This window comes from Primulina tabacum, chromosome 17 (assembly GCF_025594145.1).
Source record: "Primulina tabacum isolate GXHZ01 chromosome 17, ASM2559414v2, whole genome shotgun sequence".
Taxonomy (NCBI): Eukaryota; Viridiplantae; Streptophyta; class Magnoliopsida; order Lamiales; family Gesneriaceae; genus Primulina; species Primulina tabacum.
The window spans coordinates 12,729,396-12,751,992 of record NC_134566.1 but is presented as its reverse complement, the minus strand read 5'-3'; the positions used below and the strand labels follow the sequence as shown (position 1 = coordinate 12,751,992).

Below are 22,597 nucleotides of genomic sequence, written 5' to 3'. Positions count from 1 at the left end.
TTCGTATTTGGATTTATTCCTCATATCCCAATTAGATTTTCTAATTATTACACAATTTTTGAGATTATTTTTTACATATTTTTTGAAAAACTAAAGCATTTTGATAAATGAAATATAAGTAAAACCATCCAGTTATAAGATCTTAAATGCGTAGTGGCTCCTGAAATGGCTAAACGAGGTTTCTTCTTACCTCTGATAAATTACACAATCGGTCCTTTAAATGAGCGAAACTGTTATTTTAACGGTTTTATTACCTTTTCAACATGTCCGTCCTTACCTAATTAATGAAAGCAGAAAAATATTCGGGCTAATTGAAATAAAATTTGGACAGCAGTTTATGTTATACTGAGAGTGTTTTTTTTTTCTTATTTTAATATCATTAGATTATGTAAGTGTCTCACATTTTTATGAAAATTAAAATATATATCGATGATCCAAAGATTAATATTTGACAACATCATAAAAGGAAAATTACTTCATATATATGATGGAATAATCCTAAATTTTGTTTACCGTATAGAAAGAAGGACAACAATAACCGTACTTCAAATTTCAAAAGACATAACAAATTATACTTCGATCATCTTAGTAAAATTCGAAATTCAATTATAACAAATTCATTTTATTTATCGTTTATAATAATAATGATGATTGATTAAACAACATGTTTGGTAAAAAAAAAGACAAAAACTTGTGTGAGACGGTCTCACGGGTCGTATTTGTGAGACAGATCTCTTATTTGGGTCAACCATGAAAAAGTATTAACTTTTACGCAAAGAGTATTACTTTTTATTGTGAATATTTGTAGGATTGGCCCGTCTTGAGACTCACTCAAAACAAAAATATGAAGTCAACTTTTTTTAACAAAGTATTTTGAAATGAAAAAATATATTTTATTCAAAAAAAATATTTAATAACAATAATTATGACGGTTTTAAAGGAAGGAAGTGGGAACATGGATAGTTGCAAGCCATGACAACTTTTCAATGCTGATTTTTTTTTATTAATTAATAAAAAAGTAGGGGTTTAGGAGCAATTAAAAAATACATTATTTTAATCAATGCCGTAAATGGCGGGGTGGTCCCCAAGAAGACTAATCAATTGGCCATGGCTTTAGAATTTCAACCGTGATTTGTCCTCGACTTATATTATCATTTTTATTTTTTATATTTGAAGTCAAACTTTAAACAACAATGTGATTCAAATTTGGATATTTTTATTAAAATATTTAATTTAAAATATTTTATTAATTTTTTTTAAAAAAATATTTGTGATTGGGGTGAAATATATAACTCAAAGTGATCATATCGTTTAATTTTATAATAATTTTGAAGATATTAACTATTATATTAAGCTAGCAAAGGACTTCCAAACTATTGAAAAAAAAAATTAACTCTAACTCATCTCGCACGAGATACTTAAATCATTGTCGGACATGTTTAAGTTTAATTTTTTTTGTAAATAAAATTAAAATAATTATTTTAAATAAAACTTAAAAAAATATTGAAATGAAATAAAATAAGAAATAATATAGAGTAATATTCACTCCAATGAGTAGGGGCAGAGAGAGCGATTGAATAGCCCAGTGTCGAGATTTCCATGTTCACTCCAATGGTTTCATTATCTCGAATAATAAATTAATAATTCTTGTGCAAAATTGCATATTTTATCTTTTCCAATTTTAATATTCGATATGATCAAATTTCAATTCTAGTGTTTTTTTATAATTTTAATTATTTTTCTTTTAGAGTGCTGACATGACACTACATAAGCTAATATCATGTTCATATCATATCGTGTTGAGTCTATAACAGAAAAATAATTAAAATTACAAGAACAAGCAAAAATATACGAGTATATATGATTAAAATTGCAAAAAAATAAATAACTATAAAAGATCAAATTAAAAATGAAGGTTTGAGAATTAAGATATTGCCAATGTAAAATATAATTTCAGAAATTCTATTTGTCGTTCAAATTTATAAAATATTGTCAGGTCCCGTCTATATATCAAAACTCACACGTGATATACAAAGTCGTTCAAGTTTAACAAATCTGATTATTTTAGGTTCCTATAAAACCATCCAAAAATCCACCAATTCAGCGTGCGAGCTTCTTCTTCTTCTTCTTCTTCTTCTTCTTCTTCTTCTTTTTTTTTTATAATTAATTTCTGCATATTACAAAGTAACAATACAATAAAAATAAATGAAATTATTTCACATACTTTCTGTAAGCATAAAATAAAGAAAAATCTTAAAATTTCGACCCCTAGAAAATATATTCCTACCATAACCAACAAATTAAAGGACACATTTGGATGCACGATATTTTTTTAATATATGTGGATATCTAAATATCACATTGAAAGATGAAGAGATATTGAATTAATACCTAATTAACATACATAAATAAACTTAATATCGATTAATTTCACAAAATAGAAGCAATTAAACACCAAAGTTTCATTAAATACCTAATTACATAAATATATTTTTTTTTATCTTGTACGCCTCCATGGAACTGCATGCCTAAAGCTTGAACAAAAATCAGCCTGCAAATGCACGAATTACAAGTCTTAAATCTAATATATATATATATATATATATATATATATTAGATGGTTGAATTATTAACTTGAAAAATTTAAACTTAGGCTAAATCATAAAGTACTGACCCAAATATTAGAATTCATGCCGGATAAGTTAAAGAAGCTCCTCTTAATAAATCTTTTGGCCTTTTTTTCATTCTTGAAAGCATCACTAAGGGAAAACTTCCTCTCCTCCTTGAAGCTCCCCCAACGCGCCGAGCCCAGTTTTCTAGCTCCGCTCCTCTTCTTGAGCCTCACATCCTCTTCCTGGGCCGTGACCACACCTTTTCGGAACGAAAACGTGCATGCGAGCGACATGGAACGACCAACATATGGTCCGTCGAGCACCGTGACGGGTGAGGACGAAATCATGCTAATCTTACTATCATCATTCGACATCAACCTAGGAGGCAACTCCAAACGCCTCGCTGCCACGCTCTTGGAAGGCATGCTGAATGTGACGGCATCGGTGGACCTCGCCTTCCCAGGTTCCACCTCCCACCGGAATGGAACGGAAAGAGACTGGTGAAGTGGAGGCGTCAGCATTTGAATCGGCTCGCTCGGCTTCGATGGGAGTTTGGATAAAGAAATTTTAGGTTTGTTTTCATTGCGATCAGCTACTTCCAAGCCCATAGGATCGGAGTAATTATAACATAAGCTAGCTCTCTTCTGCATCGGACATTGTATATATAAACACATAATTTTAGCGCGCGTGTGTATAAATATAGGTAGATTTGAGAGGGTGGGAGTTATTGTGGTTTGAACATGAAGAGCCTCTCTTCACGAGTGATGAAATAGGTGTAACGGTTAGTCCAATTAGATTTTAAAATTAGATTTTAAATGGCCATAATGGTCTTTTAATATATATAATATATATATATATATATATATTTATATATATATATGCTGAATTGAAATAATTAAATAATCTTCAACAGTTATAGTTGGAGATGAAAAGTGACTATTAAAACTATGAGTTGGTTTGTGTAAATGCCGATTTAAGACATGATAACGAAGTAGACAATTAAAGATTTTAATGATGCCATGAGATTCAAGTGGAGTTTTTCCTTTCTTTTCTTTTTCTCTGACAATTAATGCTTAAAAATAGATTAAAACTGAAATTTGATAAAATAGAATATGGCCAAAACCGCAATTTGTAAGCCAAACATGAATGGACCAAAACCTCGTGGCTTAAAAAATATCTCCAAACGTACAAAAGTAGCACAATTGCATGATGCCTAACTCCGATTAAGCTTAGTAAATAATCAGTCCTTTAAATCATATATCATGCATTAGTTTGCATACGAATAGGCTCGAAATTCTTGAAATTTTAGAACCGTGAGTCTACGTTAATTTTATAGGATATACCTTTTTTTGTCCATTTTCTGATTTTATATTAACACATATTGCTGCATTCAAACAGCAGCTTGAATATTTTTAGGAAAATAAAAAAAAAAGATTAGTTACTTTGTATTTAAATTATGTTCGGATATTTAATTCATAAAATTTGTCCCAAAATCATATATTACAAAATATGCATTCACAAAAGGAGTACAAAATAAATTTTAAATCGAAGTAAATTTTATTTCATATATAATCTGAAAGCTAATTAAACAGAACTTTTAGTTTATATATATATATATATATATATATATATATATATATATATATATATCTCCTCTTTGAGGAATATGTAGAACCTAAACTTCCACTAAATTAAGGATGAAGAGATCTTGAAGGTCTAACACGCGAACAAACTTAACAAAGGAAAAAAAAAAAAGTAAAGCAAAGCAAAAAGGGGAAATGTTGGCTATTACATGCATTTCAGTTTCGAGTGGAAATTTCATCAAGACTTCTGGTTTTTTTTTATCGCTTGCGCCTCCACGGAACCGCATGCTTAAAGCTTGAACAAATATCAGCCTGAAACACAAAATTTATTTGATCTGATTAAAATCTTACAAATACTACTAGAAAATTTTAAATTCTCTATATATAGTTATAATAATGTATTTTCTTTTAAAAAATTGGAGACTTTATTTTAATAAATATATAAATTAGATAGTTAAATTATTATGTCGAAAATGTTCAATAACTGAATCATACTTATAAGTATAAATTCGTGCACCATTTGTTTTAAACATAAAATTAATAAAGTAAAGATAAATGTATAAATTAATCATAAATTTACGCACCAATATATTAGAATTCATGCCAGATAAGTTAAAAAAGCTCCTCCTCTTAAATCTTTTGATCCTTTTTTCATTCTTGAAAGCATCACTAAGAGAAAACTCCCCCACCTCCTCGAAGCTCCCCCACCGCCCCGAGCCAAAGTTTCTAGCTCCGCCCCTCTTCGCACCCTCTTCCCCGGCTGCCACCACACCTTTCCGGAACGAGAACGTGCATGCAAGCGACAGCGAACGGCCGACATATGGCCCGTCCAGGACCGTGACGGGCGAGGACATTATGGTCATCTCACTATCATCATTCAACAATCTTGGAGGCAGGTCCAAACGCCTTGCCACCACGTTTTTGGAAGAAGGACCGCGTGCAATGGCTGTATATGGTGGTGTCGCAGTGGCCTTGGCAGCCCTTGCCTTCCCCGGCGCCACCTCCCACTGGAATGGAATGGAAAGAGACTGATGAAGCGGTGGTGTCAGCATTTGAATCGGCTCCCTTGGCTTGGTTGGAAGTTTGGATAAAGAAAGTTTAGGTGTGCAGTTTGGCCCGTTCTCATAGTGATCATCTACTTTTAACCTCATTGTAATAGCAACATGAACTTATAAATCTAGTTCATCTTGGCTTGGAGATTTCATACGCACATATATATATATATATATATATACATGTATATGTATATAGTCTTGTGTATATGTATATATACATTTGAGAGGTTTGAGTTAAACTTGGTTTGAATATGGAAAGGCTCCCCGGCATGAATAATAAAGTAAATTGTGAGTTTGTAACGGATACTCCAACTATTTATGATATTTGAATGATTATAATGACCTTTTAATGAACACATATATACTATAGAGGCTATTCATATGGTCAATGTGATAAATTTAATTATCCTTAATTTAATAGTTATTTTTTTTTAAATGAAAAAATTCATTGTCATATCTCTCGTGATAATTATTTTTTATTTAACTTTTCACTTATCTAGAAAGTTGTTATATTTCAATACAATACAATATATTCCAAACTTTATAATACTTCATATAATATTTAAAATCTATCACCAGATACGTAGTAAATTTTATTTATTCTAAAAACATATTCTAACATTTATTCCAAGCTCCATCAAATCTTTTTTTTTTTTATCACGATCCAACAAATATTTTAAAAGCTATTTTGAAAAAAAAAATTCCAAACACCCGGAAATACACACACTGATTGAGAATTATTTGATCCATCAAATATTCACAATTGCTAATTATTTTTAATTATTCGAACTGATCAATTCTGTCCAGTTTGAGCTTTGTTATAATCACTCAAATGCTATTGAGTTAGCTTATGTTTTTTTTTTTATTATTATTTTAATTAATTTATAATTGAATATATATTGAGAAATATATAATTACAAAATATAGTATATAATTAAAATAAATTTAATAAATAATGCAAAGGTTAGACGCAACGTTCCGAATATATATTGACAAAATAATATTAATTGTTTCTTGGGCTTGTGCTTTGATATTATTATTTTAATATTTTCTGTTATGATACATGATTTGTTATCTTTGACTTAAGCTACCATGCGTTTATTTATTTATGTGGACCAACTTCTTTCTTCATTTGCACGCAAATTTTCTTCACAAATTGATGAAAATGGATACAAGTTTCAACTGATGTAAATATATATATTTTGCACATTTTACAAGATAAAAATTATAATTTTGTTTTTCTATATTAGTCTTTGTGCAATTTTAATCCTCTTTCAACCTTCAACCTTAGTCAACTATTTTTATTTTTCTAATTTACTCATTTTTTTATGTGGTACCAACGTGATGTTAAAAAATGATTAAAATTGTCAAAAAATAAAAAAAATACATGAACAATACTGAAATTTGACAATATAGAAGAGCAAAACTGCAAATAAACAAAACACGTGATCAAAATTGTAATTTTACCAAATATTTTGTCCTCGCTTTAAGAATGTGTAAAGATATTTTGTCCAAAAATTTTATAACATGAATTCCTATGGAGGTAGTTGGAGGTACATTTTCAAATGCAAAATAGTGAATTAACAGTGTAGTATGCATACATATGCATGTGCTTGTGTATTGATTGGAGCTAAAATAACATGTGTTGAGAACCCTTTTTTGCCTAGACTTGGCATCAATGCATTATCAACTCTTTATTTGTCTTCCAAACATCACATCATAAAAGTAAAAATTTTGCATCAGTAGTCACCCAAAAAGTTGATCTATGCTGGGCTTTATATAATCAGCAACCAAAATTTGAAGAACATGGCTGTTCATGACAAAAGGCAGATTGAGACAAGGTTCGCCAAAGGAATTGTTTATACCGCAGATGAAACACGAACCGGTATGGTAGTTGAAATGCATGTTCAGTCCAACGACTAGTTGTTTTATACCGAGTATATTTCATCAGGTGTAGCATAAACACGATCATTATAATTTTGAAGCAACAAGGCATGCATTTCCATGTGATTCACACTTATAATCACCATAATCATGAGGTTGAACGCACATTTCAAGAAAGTTGATAAGAAATCCATATGATCTTGAATGAATTGAAAACGAGATCTTACACTAAACAAATTTGTATAAAAGCTCTAAAGCATGTGATCGAGATATAAATATACCTTATAACGTTATGCTACATTGGCCTCTTCTTCATATTATTAACAGGTCCGAGCTATTTTTTCAGATGTATGATCCCATTACACGCAAGGGTTCCCTCAAGATCCCCGATGATCCGAGATATCTGTACCTCGAGTCCTCTTTGAACTTCTCGGAAAAGGGTTCGAATACTATCAGCGAACCTTTTCATGTCGAATGTTGCAGGCTTTTCGATATCTTCTGTATCACAAACGAAACCCGAAGCAATCTTGGCTTGAACTTCCATTAGTTTTTGACCTGTTGCAACGATATATCTCTGTAGTTGAAAGGTTTCTTCAAGAAACTGCTCCAGTATTTTGGTTTCATCCTCTGTTTTAGCAATGTTGGAACCTCCATTGTTCAAATTCAGGTTCTTCTCATGCTGCAATTTATACAGATAAGAGGATAAGATAAGATGACTGACTCGTAAAAGTCTAATGAAAAGTAGGTAAAATTAAGATAAACTTCTTCTTATATGTTAAGAATTAGAGCTTACCATTCTCTTACAAAGATCATCATTTTTGGCATGAAGCGACTGATATCGATCAACCTGTTTGTTCAAGAGTGATATAAGAGGATAGAATCCCTTCAGTCCACAAACCCCATTTTTGTTTCCACCATTTTCATTACTTTCTTGCTTTCCTGTCAGCCTCTCAAGCATGAGTAATTGCTGCTTAAGTCTCTTAATCTTGTATGATACACCAAGAGCGTGAATATCCATTTTCCAGTTACTTTTGTTGCTTAATTCTTGGCTTACTGATGTCGATGTTTCCGAATTTGCAACATCCTCAGACTCGACACTCTCTTGCTGGAAAATATTGGTCCCTGATTGAAGTGTCAATACTATATCATTGAGCGGTTCGCTAGATGGGATTTGATCAGCCTTATCATTCTCCATTTCCTGAGAAATTTCTTCAGCTATTGCCTTCATTTCTGGCTTTCTCTGTCCTGGTTTTCTTTTAATAACCTTCACATTCGACCAAACGGGGTCACGAGTTACGACTGCATCGTGTAGAGAGGGGTCAACATTTATGTTATGGAGATTTGAAGGGCTGAACTGCCATTGCAATTGCTCTTTAAGTTTATTTAATTCAGCTTCCCGGTCCAATAGGGCGGCTTTCAACTTCATTTCTTCTTGCTTCAGTTGAGTAAGGTCATGATCTAGCCCTTCAATATGAGACTGTGACCTCTTTGATTCGAGTTCCATGCTTAGCATACGGCAACGAAAAGCTTCTAACTTTTCATCTTTGAGTCTCAGTTGTTCAGCAAAAGCTTCTAATTCAAGATAGTGCCTTTGTTCAATAGCAAGCTTATATTTTTCTGCCTCAGAGTTGACCCAATTCTTTAAGGGCTCTACATCAGATGTTGACTCTAGGACATCGAAATGGCAAAGTTAATAAGAAGAAATTCTCAACGACTAGAATTTAAACAATTTGAACTATATGAAATCTAATCAAACAAACAAGCTTGTAAGTTCCATATAAAGAAACAATCTTACGTGTTTCCTCCGTTCCATCAGTTGAATAAGGATCGGATACTAGGGAAAGAACTTCTAGCCCTTTTCTTATCTCGGGTTTTTCATACTCTAGATGGTAATCCTTTTTCATCGATCTGAAATTCCCAGCATCTAAAGACATCATGGCCCTCCCTGCAAATGCATGTGACTTTGAACTTACGTGCTTAGACAACATGTTTCTTAACGAAATTCTCTCATTTTTCAATACAGAAACTGCCCTCAACCTCGCTGTTTCTAGCTCAGCCTGCTTTCTCTTGGCCTTTGATTCTTTCACTTCTTTTAAAAGCATTTGCTTCTCAGCCGTATCGAATTTAGATTTCCTTAACATAGCCGACAAAATCTGGTCTTTCTGTTCTGAATCCATACGCATTTTAACAAGTTCCATAGATAATCTTTGAGTCGTCAAGATAGACTGCTCCTTCTGCAATAATACTGAATCAAGCTCTTCTCTTGCTGCTTCGACTTGCTTAAGGGCTCGACCCATCTCCGCCTCAAGCTGTCTTTGGTTAGACACAAGCTCAATAATCGCTGTTTTATGTTTAGTGATTTCACCAGAATGACGTTGAGCCTCACGCTTAACGTTTTCTTTCAACTCCTCAACAAGGATCTCAGCCTTTTGTAGCCTTTCTTCAACCTCTTCTCTCTTCTTCAGCTGTTCATCGAAAGATCTATCCTTTGACAGCAAAATAACCTCGTTTTCATTCAATTTTTCGTTCAACTCAGCAATAGCCTTATCCTTGTCGTTCTCAAGAACTCTCAAATCATTAAGTAAAGCGCCTATTTGCTGCCAAAGTTTCTCTCTCTCATCCAACCACTTCTGCTCTCTAGATGAAATTATGCTCACAACTTTTTCATTAGCTTTTGCATCTTCGCTTCGCCGTTTCTTTAATTCTTTTATCTCTTTCTGTGCAGTCTCCAACTTACGGAGAAGCTGAGTTTTAACGCTATTATTAGACTCCTCTGTTTGAACACTCCAAACTAGCAATCCCAGAAGATGGGCACTGCATTGAAGGATCCTATTTCTTATTTCTGACCATTTAGCATCACAAATTTCAGGCTCTGGCAAGAATTTAAGAGCAGAAAACGCGCAAGAAACACCGTAAAATATAGGATATAATCCTTCATTTTTCTCTTCAGAAACACCTTTTTCATCCATCACTCAGTGTCTATATCAGCCACCTCTGAACAAAAGCCACAAAAGGGAATAAAGATTTGAAAAAATCCACCTCAACTGGGACAAAATCAATAACTCTATCAATAGATTCAAGGTTTATACATATTATCCATTACACAGAAACCGAAAACGAATGAGTAAATATGAAAACTTCCACAAATTAAACAGTACTGCAACTAATGTCCAAACAAATTGTGAAAATAACTAAAACAAGTAAACTTACAAGAAGAACAGAAGGGTAAGTGCACTTCAATCAACGCAAGAGTCCCTCTTTTGGTAGACACGAGTTTCACCTAAAAACAAGCACCCTATTGGGAATCAATTTCTGCTTTTCAAGAAACAAACTAAGCAGAAGAACCCACCGGAAACGGGCTGGAACCATCTGTTTCTTGCTCAAATTATCCCACACAAATCATCAGAGAATGCCAAAGCCCAAAGGCATTAACTTTACACGTGGGAAAATTGCAAAGTCAGTTTTTAAAAAAACTATACTGTCTAACAGAATTGCAAGAAAAAAGAAAAACCAAATACAAAAATATAATTCGTTTCCCTGGTTTTCAGTGCTGACCCCTTAAAAACTCCACTCTAGCAAACAACCTTTTTTCCCACTCTGCTTCAGTTTATGGCTTTGAATTTAAGGAGCAAAATGTGCAAGATTCCAGGTAAATTGTCGCCATTGATACATAGGAAATCGACGTAAAAACCAAAAACTAATGCTGTATCTTCATCAGAGTATCAAGAATTTTCTTTGAAATTATTATTATATATGTTGTATTCTTTCCAGGTTGGCTTGGCTGTTCTCCATTGCCCCACAAGGAACATGAATTCAAAGCACTGAGTTTGAAGAAATTACCTCAGGGGGGCCATGATTTATCAGTCACATATTCAATCACATTTATTTTTGCCCTTCAAGAAAATAATTCCTTTTTTAGCCAAAGTGTATTCGTTAATATATATGAATCTGCAAATTTTGATGCTCATTTGTATATTTTGCAGAAGTAAATAATAAATCCCATTTTTTTTATTTACTAGTGAAACATCCATTTGTTTCATATTTTATTTTTTAAAACTCAAATTGAAATTTACTTGTATGAGAAATTTTAGGTAAAAAGAAAATAAAATAAAGGAAATAATGAAAGAAAAGCGCATTTTTAAACAAAAGGGAGTTGATCGCTATTGACAAAATTGGTTTTCAACAATTTTTGGAACAAATTAAACAATGTCTCTAGTTTCAGCTTCCTAAAAATCCTACAATATTTTTAAGTGATATTTCACAATAACATACCTTCGTTATCTCCCTTAAATTATTCTTACTTAAAAATCCTGGTTTCAGTTTTGTACGTGAAAGAATTGTTTGACACATAAGTACTAAATATATGGAGAATTGTGTATTTCAGATATATATATTGAGTGCGATGTTGCAACACTTCACACAACATGCAACATAATAAATAATTTGGCATACTGATACTTTATGTTGGTAAATTAAGATACGAGTAATTATACACAAGTGTTTACACTTGTACGATGTCTCAGAGCAAAATATTCACTATAAAATGTCAGCCACTATTCTTCGATATATATAGTTTCTTTCACATAGAGAAGATTCTTAAATATATAACTACAAAACATAAAAAATAGAGTTTATTAGGAAATAAACTCTTTTAAATACAGAAGATCATATCTACGGATAACATTAATCTTTGTGTTAATATAATTATTCTAGAAAGATAAAACTCTATTACTTAAGTATTTGATGCGTAATATTATCAAAAATATATATATAATTAAGGAATAAATTATGTTTTGCATGTCAAGAAATATTTTCATTCAGTATATAAATACATTCACTTACTAATATGATATCTTCGACGTCCTACACAAGTCTACAAATTTGAATAAGATAATCATAAGTTAATACTCCATCCGTCGAAAATTTTCTCCCTAAAACTTGCTTTTCAATAATTTTTTAATATGTTTAAAAACACAAATAAGCCTAATTATATTAAGAGGATGGAGTATGTTTTTGGGGTCATTGTTTTAAAATATTTTATTTAATGATATATTATTTTAGAGGAAAAGGGTCATTCTTGTAAAATCCACATTGGCAACGAAATTCGAACCTCAAATCTGTGACTTTTGTGTGAATGGTCACTTTTCGTTGTTAAGTGTAAATGTTGACACTAATATAGTTCAATTTTTATATTTAATAACATTTTTCTTGTTTTTTTAAACTAATAATTCCATATTAATTAAATCTTGAAAAAAAAAATTTAATGAATTAAATAAAGATAGAATAAGAAGTTTGTTTGTAAACATTTTTTTTAATTTGTGTGACACCAAAAAACTTATATATTTGAAGAAGAAATAATAATTATTGTACATGCCATAGTTATGAAATTTCAAAGATTTGTGTGGCAGTCAGGGACGGACCTATGCTTGGCCCGTCCTAGCCAACCTAATTTTTTTTTTACAAGGAGTTGTAGAGATTCGAGCCAATTCTAATTTTTTTGGTAAATATATATAAAGATTTAAACACAGTCTAATTTTTTAAAAGATATCACGGTGCAAATAACTCATAAAAGTTAATATCTAGAATACCTATTTAACTTTCACAATGAATAAATGTAGATTTTCGATATTTCAAATGGGGTTTGGTGCAAATAACTCATGAAAGTGATAAATTTATTTTATTAATTTGTTTTATTTAATAGAATTTAATTTTGAAAGTACATTTAAAATTAGTTTTAAAATATAAATTTTGAATCTAAGTGAAACTTGTCTTATATTACACGAGTTACATATTGTAAATATTGAAAATTAAATTGATTAAACTTCTTTTCTGAAAATTAACTCTCCTATTTCGAATATGTTAGGAACAATATGTTTTTTTTTAAATACCAAGGTCATTTTGCTAATTATTTTCATATTAACAATATTATTATATTAAGTTCAAGCCCACATCAACTTTAATTTCTGGATCCGTCTCTGGTGGCAGTTCAATGAAATAATAAATTATTGTACATGCCATGGTAAAATTAATGAAGGACGGGCATGGCAAGATTAAGACCATGCTCGAGGACTGTAACGGCTCGGGAGGTCGGGCTAAACCACGGTTCGGCTCGGGACGTACCAGACCCAAGTTTAGGGACATCAAAATTATTTGGTTTCATATATTTTTCCATTATTAAGATGAAACTTTACAACTTCAACTTCCTAACACATCAACAACTAAATATATATCCATCCGTACTTGACCACATTATTAGGCAATCTAGTTTATAAATAGACAAACAAACATTAAAAAGACTAGAAATATTAAAAAAATTAGGCAAAACTTCGTCTCCAACCATGCATGGCACTCTGACTAAGGCCTTCTCCTCGCTACTTTGATTCCGGGCTACGGATCCACTTACCGGGCCCATGAGTATTATTATCTTTTGGATTTGGGCTTCTGGGGGCCTGATAAGTCGTTCCTCCGCCCGAACTCGACGTCTCATAACCTAGCCCGAAACCGGTTCCAGTTCTCGTGGATGAGTTCCAGTGAGCCATTAGCGGACTTCTTTGTTTAACCGGGCCTTGGTTTCGGATCCTTAATTTGGCGGACTGAGTCGGGGCCATGTAGCTAGGTACATCATCGGAGCTCAATCTTCGTGGTTGTCGGGCTGAATATGGGCTCAATTCAATTGGATCGCCCCTGAATCGGCCCATGTTGACATTTTGTAGGCGCAATTGTGCAACATAATCCATTTCAACTGTTTTCTCAGACATGCCATCTATGGTGGTGCCACGCTCCATCTTATGTCGGGGATAGTAGGGCTGAGTCGCCATCCACTGCTCGAGCATGTTCCAACCCCACGGGGGCTTGTTCGTTCCGTAAAGTTCGGTTTCGTCCCTATTCATGTGGGATTGTAGTAGCAAGTGCTCGTTTTGCTGCAGGATCACATGGTAAGGCCAAAATGCAAGTATAAGTTCAACATAAATAAACATGTCATGTTTGTTAATTGTTATAATGCATTATTAGCTTACTTTGGATAAATGGCAACGACAACCCTTTACACTTGTCTTTGTGAGGCTATGTATAGTTCTTAGTTGCACGAACATTCACTTAAAAGATGGCCTCACGAGGTTAACCAAACTTCAGCATTTGTCATTGTAATGATCCTAACGAAAAAGGGTGTGTGTAGTGTAATTAACTAGACCAAACTTTAGGTGTGTCGACCGAACCGTTAACTCGGTCACAACCAATGAAATAGTGCAAAAAAATTTCAAGACTAATGTCAATGATAGAGCAAGATTTGGTTATAAAACAATTAAAAGAAAATTAACCAATGCATAAAAATTTCAAACCTGGTAAGCAAGAGCATAAGCTAGAGTCCTTTCCCTTCTCATTTCAAGATCAGGCAATTTTCTTGAAGAACTTTCCCTTATTTTACTCATACTCTGATTCATCTTGTCCCATTGTCCATTCTCAAACTTTTCTATTTGATTCCTTTTCTTCATGAGATGATCTTCACCCGATTTAAGCATACCTTCTTTTTCGAGCTTGGATTGGAGCTTTTCCTGGACTAATTGAAGTCTATTAGCCCGGACTCGTGCCTGGATCCGTACAAGAGCTTGCATACACCGCATCGTCATCTGCGCTTGCTTACGCACATTGTGACCCCTCACTAGAGCTTGAAGCCTCACCAAGCCCTTTAAAGCGCGCAATGCCCGTCTTGCCTAAAAGTTGAATATAAGTAAAATATTATTGTTACATTGTTGAGATTGATTGAACTTTGGAAATAGGAAAAACAAAAAATGTCCCTGTTAAGCCAAAACACAAACTTACAGTACCAAATTACAAAAGAGGTGAACTTAGAAGACCATTTTGGCTATTACCTCATCCCATATCATATTTAAGTCCATAATTGATTGCACTTACTTGACCTTAAGTCTATCCTCGAAAAGAAGTAAAATGGATCAGATAAAATTACCAGATATCCTCTGTAATAAGATTGTATGAGAATTGCAGCCCTTTCTTCCTTAGGCTTGCGGCCATAACCAGCTAATCTAACAACTTTAGCAGCTGCCTGAGCTGCTGCAACAGCTGCCTCAGCCGCTGCAGCAGTTGCCGCAGCCACGACTATGGCACGATCTTGATCCTCAGCCACCAGAGATGAGTGATCACTCCCTCCATTTGTCAAATCTGGAGAACTTTCTGCAGGGAAATGCTCGAGGGACACGACCTCTGGCGCTTCGCACTGCCATTTTTCTTCATTACCGACCTGAAAAAATTGTGCGTAATTCACAGAAAACATTTCTACATTAGAACTTTTCTAGACCTAACATTAATATGTCAGAAAAATTAGATAACAGCAACATTAATTAATGTGCACGTATTCATATTTCTCTGATCCAACCAAATCCAGAACGTAAAAATTATTCAAGATCATTGGAATCAGTCTTGCCACAGCCATTCACCTCATGAAAAACCAAGAAATGACGAACGAAACACGATCTCATCACCAGATTTCCAGAGATAAAATTTGTGTTATATGACCAAATAATATACTTAAATTACATCAAATATCTTGTAATCGTAAGAAAAGGGATCGATCAACGAACAGCACATGAATAGCATGGTTGGAAAGAAAGCAACTGGGCATGATCCCCTGCTGCTTTTTCCCCAGTCCATAATGATAGGGGACCATATAAATGACCCAAATTTCATGAAATTAATGTTCTTCCATATCATCAAAATAAAAATCAATCAATCACTATTGATACAATCCAAAGTATGCCCAAATAGAAATGGTCCTAAAAATTGAACTTTTAATTTGACTTCAAGATTTTTTTCTTTTATCAAGTCTTGTGCTTCATTATTATCATATCTATGAATTTAACCTCTTGTGTTACAATGGTCAGCCGCAGTATATCATGGCATTCATGCATAATTTGTATTAAATTACAATTTTCACCTCTCATGTAATTGGATCATCAACGAGTATATTTTCCTATATCTGTCCCATTTCAACAAAAAATAAAAAAAAATAGTCATATTTACGCAAAATCAAATCTACCGAACAATGATCAAACCTTCTTGTCTGGCAAATCTTTACTGGGAGATTGCTTAAAAACTTTCTTCACAGTCCAAAGCCACCCGCTTCCTTTCTTCCCCATTTTCAGCCCAAATGATCAGACACCTTCAAAATGAAATAAAAACAAAAACAAAATTCTGAAACATAACACCAGTAAAAAATAATAAATCCTCATAGAAATATGACACGACCAAACTCGCAAATTACCCGGAGTCCTCGATTCATGCCTTATAATCTCCGAAACCCATTTCTTGAAACACAGAATACAGAGGCCTTTTCAAGAAAATGTGATCAATGTCTGTTCTATAAAGGGAAGAAATGTGAGGAGGAGTAAAAAAGATTAAAGGGCTGATAGAGAAAAGTGTGTGTTTTTTGAGAGAAAGTGGTCTGTACTATTGTGTGTATTGAATGAGCAGTAGCAGCAGTTACTGCTGCCTTTCGCAAATCTGCCGTTGCTATTTAATCTTTTCACGAGGTATGGCTGATTCTTTGAGTCCTGTGTATAGTTGGGATCGGCCAATTGGACATTGACATGTGCGAGACACCTGTTTTACGAGTGTGTCTCAGTTGATATCTTTCGTCTATTCGATCGTTCTCTTCTCATACAAGCATTTCCTATTTGTATTTTACCCTTCACATCAAACGATATTCAGATATACGCTAGCGGTTCTTTGGAGAACAACGGAGTTTTGGGTCAGCTCCATTTTATTATCACGTATTAGCAATTTTCTCACATTTTGGTCTGTATGACGAAATAATAAAAGATGTATAATATAAAAATGATAAATTAATATTTATAGATTAAATAATGAATCGTGATTATATTCATGCCTATAATTTGAGTCAAATTGGAATGAAACAAAAACGTGTAATCGTTTATCATTCACATCAAACATGACATTAATATTTTAACGACTAATCAAAAGGATTCTCCTTCATATATTATCAAAATTGTTGCTTAAACTCGAGTAATTGAAGATCTATATAAATCGATACCAAGTTTGATTACATTTCACCTGTATACTATTATATTTTTGAGTAGGTCTCTTGTGAGACGGTCTCACGAATATTTATCTGTGAGACGAGTTAACCATACCGATATTCACAATAAAATGTAATACTCTTAGCATAAAAAGTAATAATTTTTCATGGATGACTCAAATAAAAGATCTGTCTCACAAGATACGATCCGTGAGACCGTCTCACACAAGTTTTTGCATATATCATTTATCATCCAAATTATTATAATTTTTATCATATACATATCTATTTTGATATATAATAAATAAATGAGTAGGTCTTTTATAAGACGGTCTCACGGATCTTTATTCGTTCGACGGATCAATTATGTCCATATTTATAATAAAAATTAATATATTTGACATAAAAGTAATACTTTTTCGTGTATGACTCATATAAAATATCTGTTTCACAAAATTGATCTGTGAGATCGTCTCACGGGAGTTTTGTGTAAATTAAATACCACTGGCCATTAAAAGACTATTTAATATAGATTTAATTTCATTTGACATGCCAACTATGTTTCTTAATTTGTCAATTTAAGTATCTATTATTATTATTATTATTATTATTATTATTATATCTACTATCTTATTTAATTTGATTATAGTATTTTTATGAGAATTATTATTGTGAGATGATCTCACGTATCTTTTTATGTGAGATGCGGTAATCTGATTTATATTAAAATTTAATATAGCATATATATAATATTTTTCATGAATATGGTGATGTTAAAGATTTGTTTCACAAAATTAAATCGTGAAGCAGTCTCACAAATTTTATTTTATTTTTTATGTTTTTCTTCCAACAAAAAAACAACTATAACTTATAATTACACTGCAATTAAGAAGATCGAGGTGTGAATTTTGTTGCACTCATTTCGAATTATCATGTTAAGTGTCGTGGAGTTCGAGGGATCACTGAAATTATCAAATCTAATAATTGAACAAACATTTAGTATCTCACGAGCGTTGTAATAAAATTCTTTAATAGCTCAATTTACTCAGCCTATCTACTCCATCGTTTTAAATTTTTGAATGAAATATTTATTTAATTATAATTATAATTCAAACAAATATGTAGATGGAAAGATGAAGAGGGATATATATATATATATATATATATATATATATACCACTTATTAAAATTTTGATTTAATATGAAATAGTTTTTATATTGTATTTCTTTAGTGAATATAATAATATTGGAATAGTATTTTTATTCGAAATTAATATTTATTTATTTTATATATATATATTTATTTAAAATATAATGATATTATGATGTTTTGGGAAAGAGAAATTGGTTACTTCGAAACCGGTGTGGTTTAATCTAGTTCAACATGGAACAAATTTATTCAGCACCAATTTTGATTGGATTGAGTTTTTCAAAATAACAGGTCTTTTGTGAGATAGTCTCACGAATCTTTATCTGTGAGATATGTCAATCATACTGATATTCATAATAAAAAGTAATACTCTTAGCATAAAAAATAATAATTTTTCATGGATGACCCAATAAGTCACAAAATACAACCCGTGAGATCGTCTCACACAAGTTTTTGCCTTTTCAAAATAGGGTTGAAATTATTTTAATCTAGACCCGGAATAAATAAATAAATAAATAATATATTTAATTTATGAAAAATGATATTTGTAATATTTCTAAATGATTTTGAGCATTTGTCCTATTATATTTAAGTCATTTTTGTGTGTAAAAAGGTATAATAATTCTTTGTGTGTAAAAAGATATCATGATTATGAAATATGTGGCCTATAACTGAAGATAGTGTTATAATTTTGAATTTTAGATTCACATAAAAAATAATTAATAATTAAGATTGGTCAGCTACGGAAGTCTCATTTTCGCCAACAATTTGTATTCCAACCTCAAAATGTGGTTGAGAGATTTAAAAGTAAAAAATCAATGAAGGCTATCCTTTTGGCATTGGCAGATGGGCTGCCTTTTGCTTGAATTTGATGCCACAATCGACTCACAAATTTGGAAGTTTTTGAGTGATTTGATGCCACAATCGACTCTACCGTAAATTTGTTCATTAATTGTGAAATCGATTTCTTTTGAATTAACTTACATTTTAAGTACTAATGTAATATTTATGTTTCACAAATTTTTAACAGTCAAAAGACTTGTATATTTGTTTCAGAATTGTGTTGTGTCCTGCAATTCAAAGTGACTCTTATACGCATAACTTTTTTCTCCGCATAATATTTATCTATCAGTGTTCTTGTTAGTGATCGTATATGATATCTTTTTGTCAAGCCCGTGCGCGCAAATGCGAGTATATGTAAAAATAAATTGCAATATAACCTATTTATTTCATCTTTCCTGATCAATACCACCAAACGAGCCTAATGAACTTGACTGCTACCCTAATCAAATTGGTTTCAAACCATGGAATTTCTTGATAAAATGACACTCAACTCTCGGGCTACAATCGACATAACATAAGATGAGCTTTACTGTTGGGTTGCGAAACCGTTCACATCATTGATTTTGATGACAACAAATTTTTTTATTGTGTTTTTAACATATTTACTCAAATGTACAGTTGCTAGCTTAATTTGAAAACTAAAACTCAAAATTAGCCAAGTTAAACATCTTGTGCGCTGAAGTATTTTGATGATATATCATAGCTCGACGATAGTTTATTTGAGCGATAGTCTTTATACAAAGATATTGAAGATTAAGTTTGTAATCTTGACATAAAACACATTAAATATTTTGATTATTGTGAGGTTGCAACCTACAATCGAGAGTATCGTAGGAGTTTCGATTATGCAATGTATAAGCATTAAGTGGAAATGAGTTTGAACAAGAGGTTATATAGATCAAAGTTTTCTAGTGATACTAAAAACTCAAATGATATGATATAAATCCCGCGTCGTTGCAATTACGGTTGAATTAGAGGATTACCTTATTTTAAAAAAAAATTCATTTAATATTAAGGCATTTTACAGGTTATTCGAATTCGGACGTAGAGACATCTCTTTCGACCTTCATATCTTACTACATGTGCTTATCAATGCAATTGAAGGGTGTATTAATGTAAGTACAAAACTACGAAATTATATGCATTAATTTTTCCGACAGTTGTCTACAAACTAAAAGGTGAATTGATAAATTAAATCTGTTTTTTTTTTTTACTGAAAAATTATATGTATTAATTAAAAGTCGTGAAGTATATAATGTTATTAATATTTTAAAAAAAACTATACTATTTATATTATATAAAGTTTTAGTGAACTTTTTTAGATGTGGACAAAAATACATTATAACAAAAGTTAATTGTAACGTCTCGAAAATTTAAACTTCCACGCGAACCACATGCATTTGAATTATTAAATTCTTTGTATTTTAATTAAATGTTTTAATTACATGAATTAATTATGGTGTGCATACTTGCATGTTTAAAATATATTTTCTACATGGCTGCATTAAAACTATATTTTTAAAGGTTATTCGAGTTGCGATCGAGGAACGGAGAACGAGGGCTGAAAAAATAGAAAATATTTTTATTAAATAATTGTTTTTAATTATTTAAAATATGGGTGATGCTTTTTATTATTTTTGAAAATCTGGGGTTTTTGAGGTGACTTTATACGCCGGGATGTAAATTTTATCGGTGTTGGTTTTTCAACAAAAATATGAACTTTTTGACAACCCGGCTATTAAATTCACAAATTTATTTAAACAAAACTATTATCATATTTTAATTAAATCCTAATTAAACACTAATGAGCCTAATTATATGTTTAATGGGCCTAAGCATAATTAGTGATTAATTAGCTATTATTTAAAGTTAAACCCCACCCCAAATTAGCATAACCCACGCCTCCACCTAGCAACACAATTCAGAATTTCTTCACACTCCAAATAACCCACGGCACCCACAATCACATCAAGGAGAGTTTGGTTTTGTCATGTAAATTCAAGCCATGATCGTTCGTCGTCGTTCTTCGCAATCGTCAACGATTTTTCGTGCGTTTAAAACGCAAAGGCATGCCATACGTCTCCTTTTCTCATCCATCATATCATATTATTGCTTTAATTATTGTATGCATGAAGAACATGGATTTATTTTCAGTATTTTCGGAATATTGCATGCACACCTTGGGAAACATGAGATTTTGATAAAAAAATTCATGAATTGATTACGTAAAGGGGGCTGCCATGAACTTAGGTTGGAACAAGAGGTGTTTATGCATGATTTAGAGTCCTAGCACACTCACCTTAAACACCAAAGTTGAAGCTAAACAAGCAAAACAAGCAGAACCGAAGGTTAGAAACTTGCTGTCATGGGGCTTGGAGGATCGGGTTTCATGGATGAGGGGGAGGGCTGGCCTTGGCTGGCCTTGGCTGGGCTTCAGGGCCGGCTAGGGTCAGGGTAGGAGTAAGGGAAGAGTCCTAGCCATGCTAGGACTCGAAAACCAGGGGCTGGGAGGAGTCCTTGCTAACAAGGACTCCACCCGAGAGCCAAGGGAAACATGCGCAGGCTTCAGAAGTTTTAGCAGGGAGGAGGGGCTCGGCCAGGGGGATGGGCTGGGTAAAAAAGGTCCTTTAGGGTCCTAGAGAAGGTGGTCTAAGGTTGGGGCAGGGGATGGCATGGGTGGTTCAGGCAGGGCATGAGAAAAAAAACCAGAAACGTGGTGATGCATGTAGCGCGCAGGTTGCTGCCTTATTCAGGTGGCTTGTGCGCAGGGTCCAGGGACTGGGTCGGTTTGGGCTTGGTCTGGGCGTGGTCTAGGGAAGGTTAGGGTCGTGTGGGCTCGGTGGTTAAGGGCTCGAAGCGTCCTAGGTTGGCTAGGAGTCCTCATGTGCTTAGGAGTCTCACACTTGCACACATGCATGAAAAAGGGTCACGGGCAGGAGGTTTTTGAGCGAGATATTGTCTTGTTTTTCAGGCTGGGCTTGGTCGGTAGGGTCCCTAGATGGGTTGGCTAGGTTTTTGTTCAAGGTGGCTCGGGCGTGGCTCGGGTAAATTAGGAGATGGCTCGGTGCGTTCTTTAGGGTGTCAATTTCGAAAATTCAAAGGCTAAAAATTGATCCAAGGGTCCACGGGGGTGGCTCATGACTTGGAAGGGTAGAATAAATCTTAAAAATATTATGTTTAAAATTTGGGATTAAAATAACGAGTTTTGGATTTATTCGGAATTTAATCGCCGCACGAAACGCTAATTAACGAGTTAATTGAAACGCCTAGTTTTAAGCGTTATAAAATTATGAAAAATTGTATTTAAGCTTAAATAATTATTAGATGTCTAAGTTTTTAATTTGGAAATTTTATATTAATGTTTGGTTTAATTCGGGATTAAAACGTGTTAATACGTCTTATTTAAAGATTAAATTAAAAGT

At 32.8% G+C, this 22,597-nt stretch overlaps 3 protein-coding genes across 10 annotated transcripts; all 3 read right to left on the bottom strand.

Annotated features, from left to right (window-relative positions):
• Positions 1–4,350: 4,350 nt before the first annotated feature.
• LOC142531831 (uncharacterized protein At4g00950-like) lies at positions 4,351–5,387 on the bottom strand. Its single transcript, XM_075638105.1, has 2 exons — positions 4,780–5,387; positions 4,351–4,507 (listed from the first exon to the last, which is right to left on the bottom strand). The coding sequence occupies exons 1-2, from the start codon at positions 5,344–5,346 to the stop codon at positions 4,454–4,456; spliced, it is 621 nt and encodes a 206-aa protein (XP_075494220.1). The 5' UTR covers positions 5,347–5,387; the 3' UTR covers positions 4,351–4,453.
• Positions 5,388–7,199: 1,812 nt separating this feature from the next.
• Positions 7,200–10,959, bottom strand: LOC142531155 (uncharacterized). Of its 6 annotated transcripts, none has more exons than XM_075637220.1 (5): positions 10,484–10,958; positions 10,341–10,429; positions 8,930–10,126; positions 7,928–8,802; positions 7,208–7,813 (listed from the first exon to the last, which is right to left on the bottom strand). In XM_075637220.1, exons 3-5 carry the CDS (start codon positions 10,101–10,103, stop codon positions 7,469–7,471), a joined length of 2,394 nt encoding a protein of 797 aa, XP_075493335.1. In that variant the 5' UTR covers positions 10,104–10,126; positions 10,341–10,429; positions 10,484–10,958; the 3' UTR covers positions 7,208–7,468. The 6 variants fall into 6 exon arrangements, with proteins under 6 accessions (XP_075493336.1, XP_075493335.1, XP_075493334.1 ...); XM_075637219.1 differs by having other exon boundaries at positions 10,341–10,414; XM_075637218.1 differs by having other exon boundaries at positions 7,209–7,813; positions 8,930–10,128; positions 10,345–10,429.
• A 2,323-nt stretch (positions 10,960–13,282) lies between these two features.
• LOC142531264 (protein IQ-DOMAIN 21-like) lies at positions 13,283–16,791 on the bottom strand. Of its 3 annotated transcripts, XM_075637358.1 has the most exons (6): positions 16,595–16,791; positions 16,409–16,504; positions 16,200–16,306; positions 15,098–15,388; positions 14,472–14,843; positions 13,284–14,054 (listed from the first exon to the last, which is right to left on the bottom strand). In XM_075637358.1, the coding sequence occupies exons 3-6, from the start codon at positions 16,281–16,283 to the stop codon at positions 13,506–13,508; spliced, it is 1,296 nt and encodes a 431-aa protein (XP_075493473.1). In that variant the 5' UTR covers positions 16,284–16,306; positions 16,409–16,504; positions 16,595–16,791; the 3' UTR covers positions 13,284–13,505. The 3 variants fall into 3 exon arrangements, with proteins under 3 accessions (XP_075493475.1, XP_075493473.1, XP_075493474.1); XM_075637359.1 differs by having other exon boundaries at positions 16,398–16,791; XM_075637360.1 differs by lacking the exons at positions 16,200–16,306; positions 16,409–16,504; positions 16,595–16,791 and adding an exon at positions 15,585–16,142 and having other exon boundaries at positions 13,283–14,054.
• Positions 16,792–22,597: the final 5,806 nt, after the last annotated feature.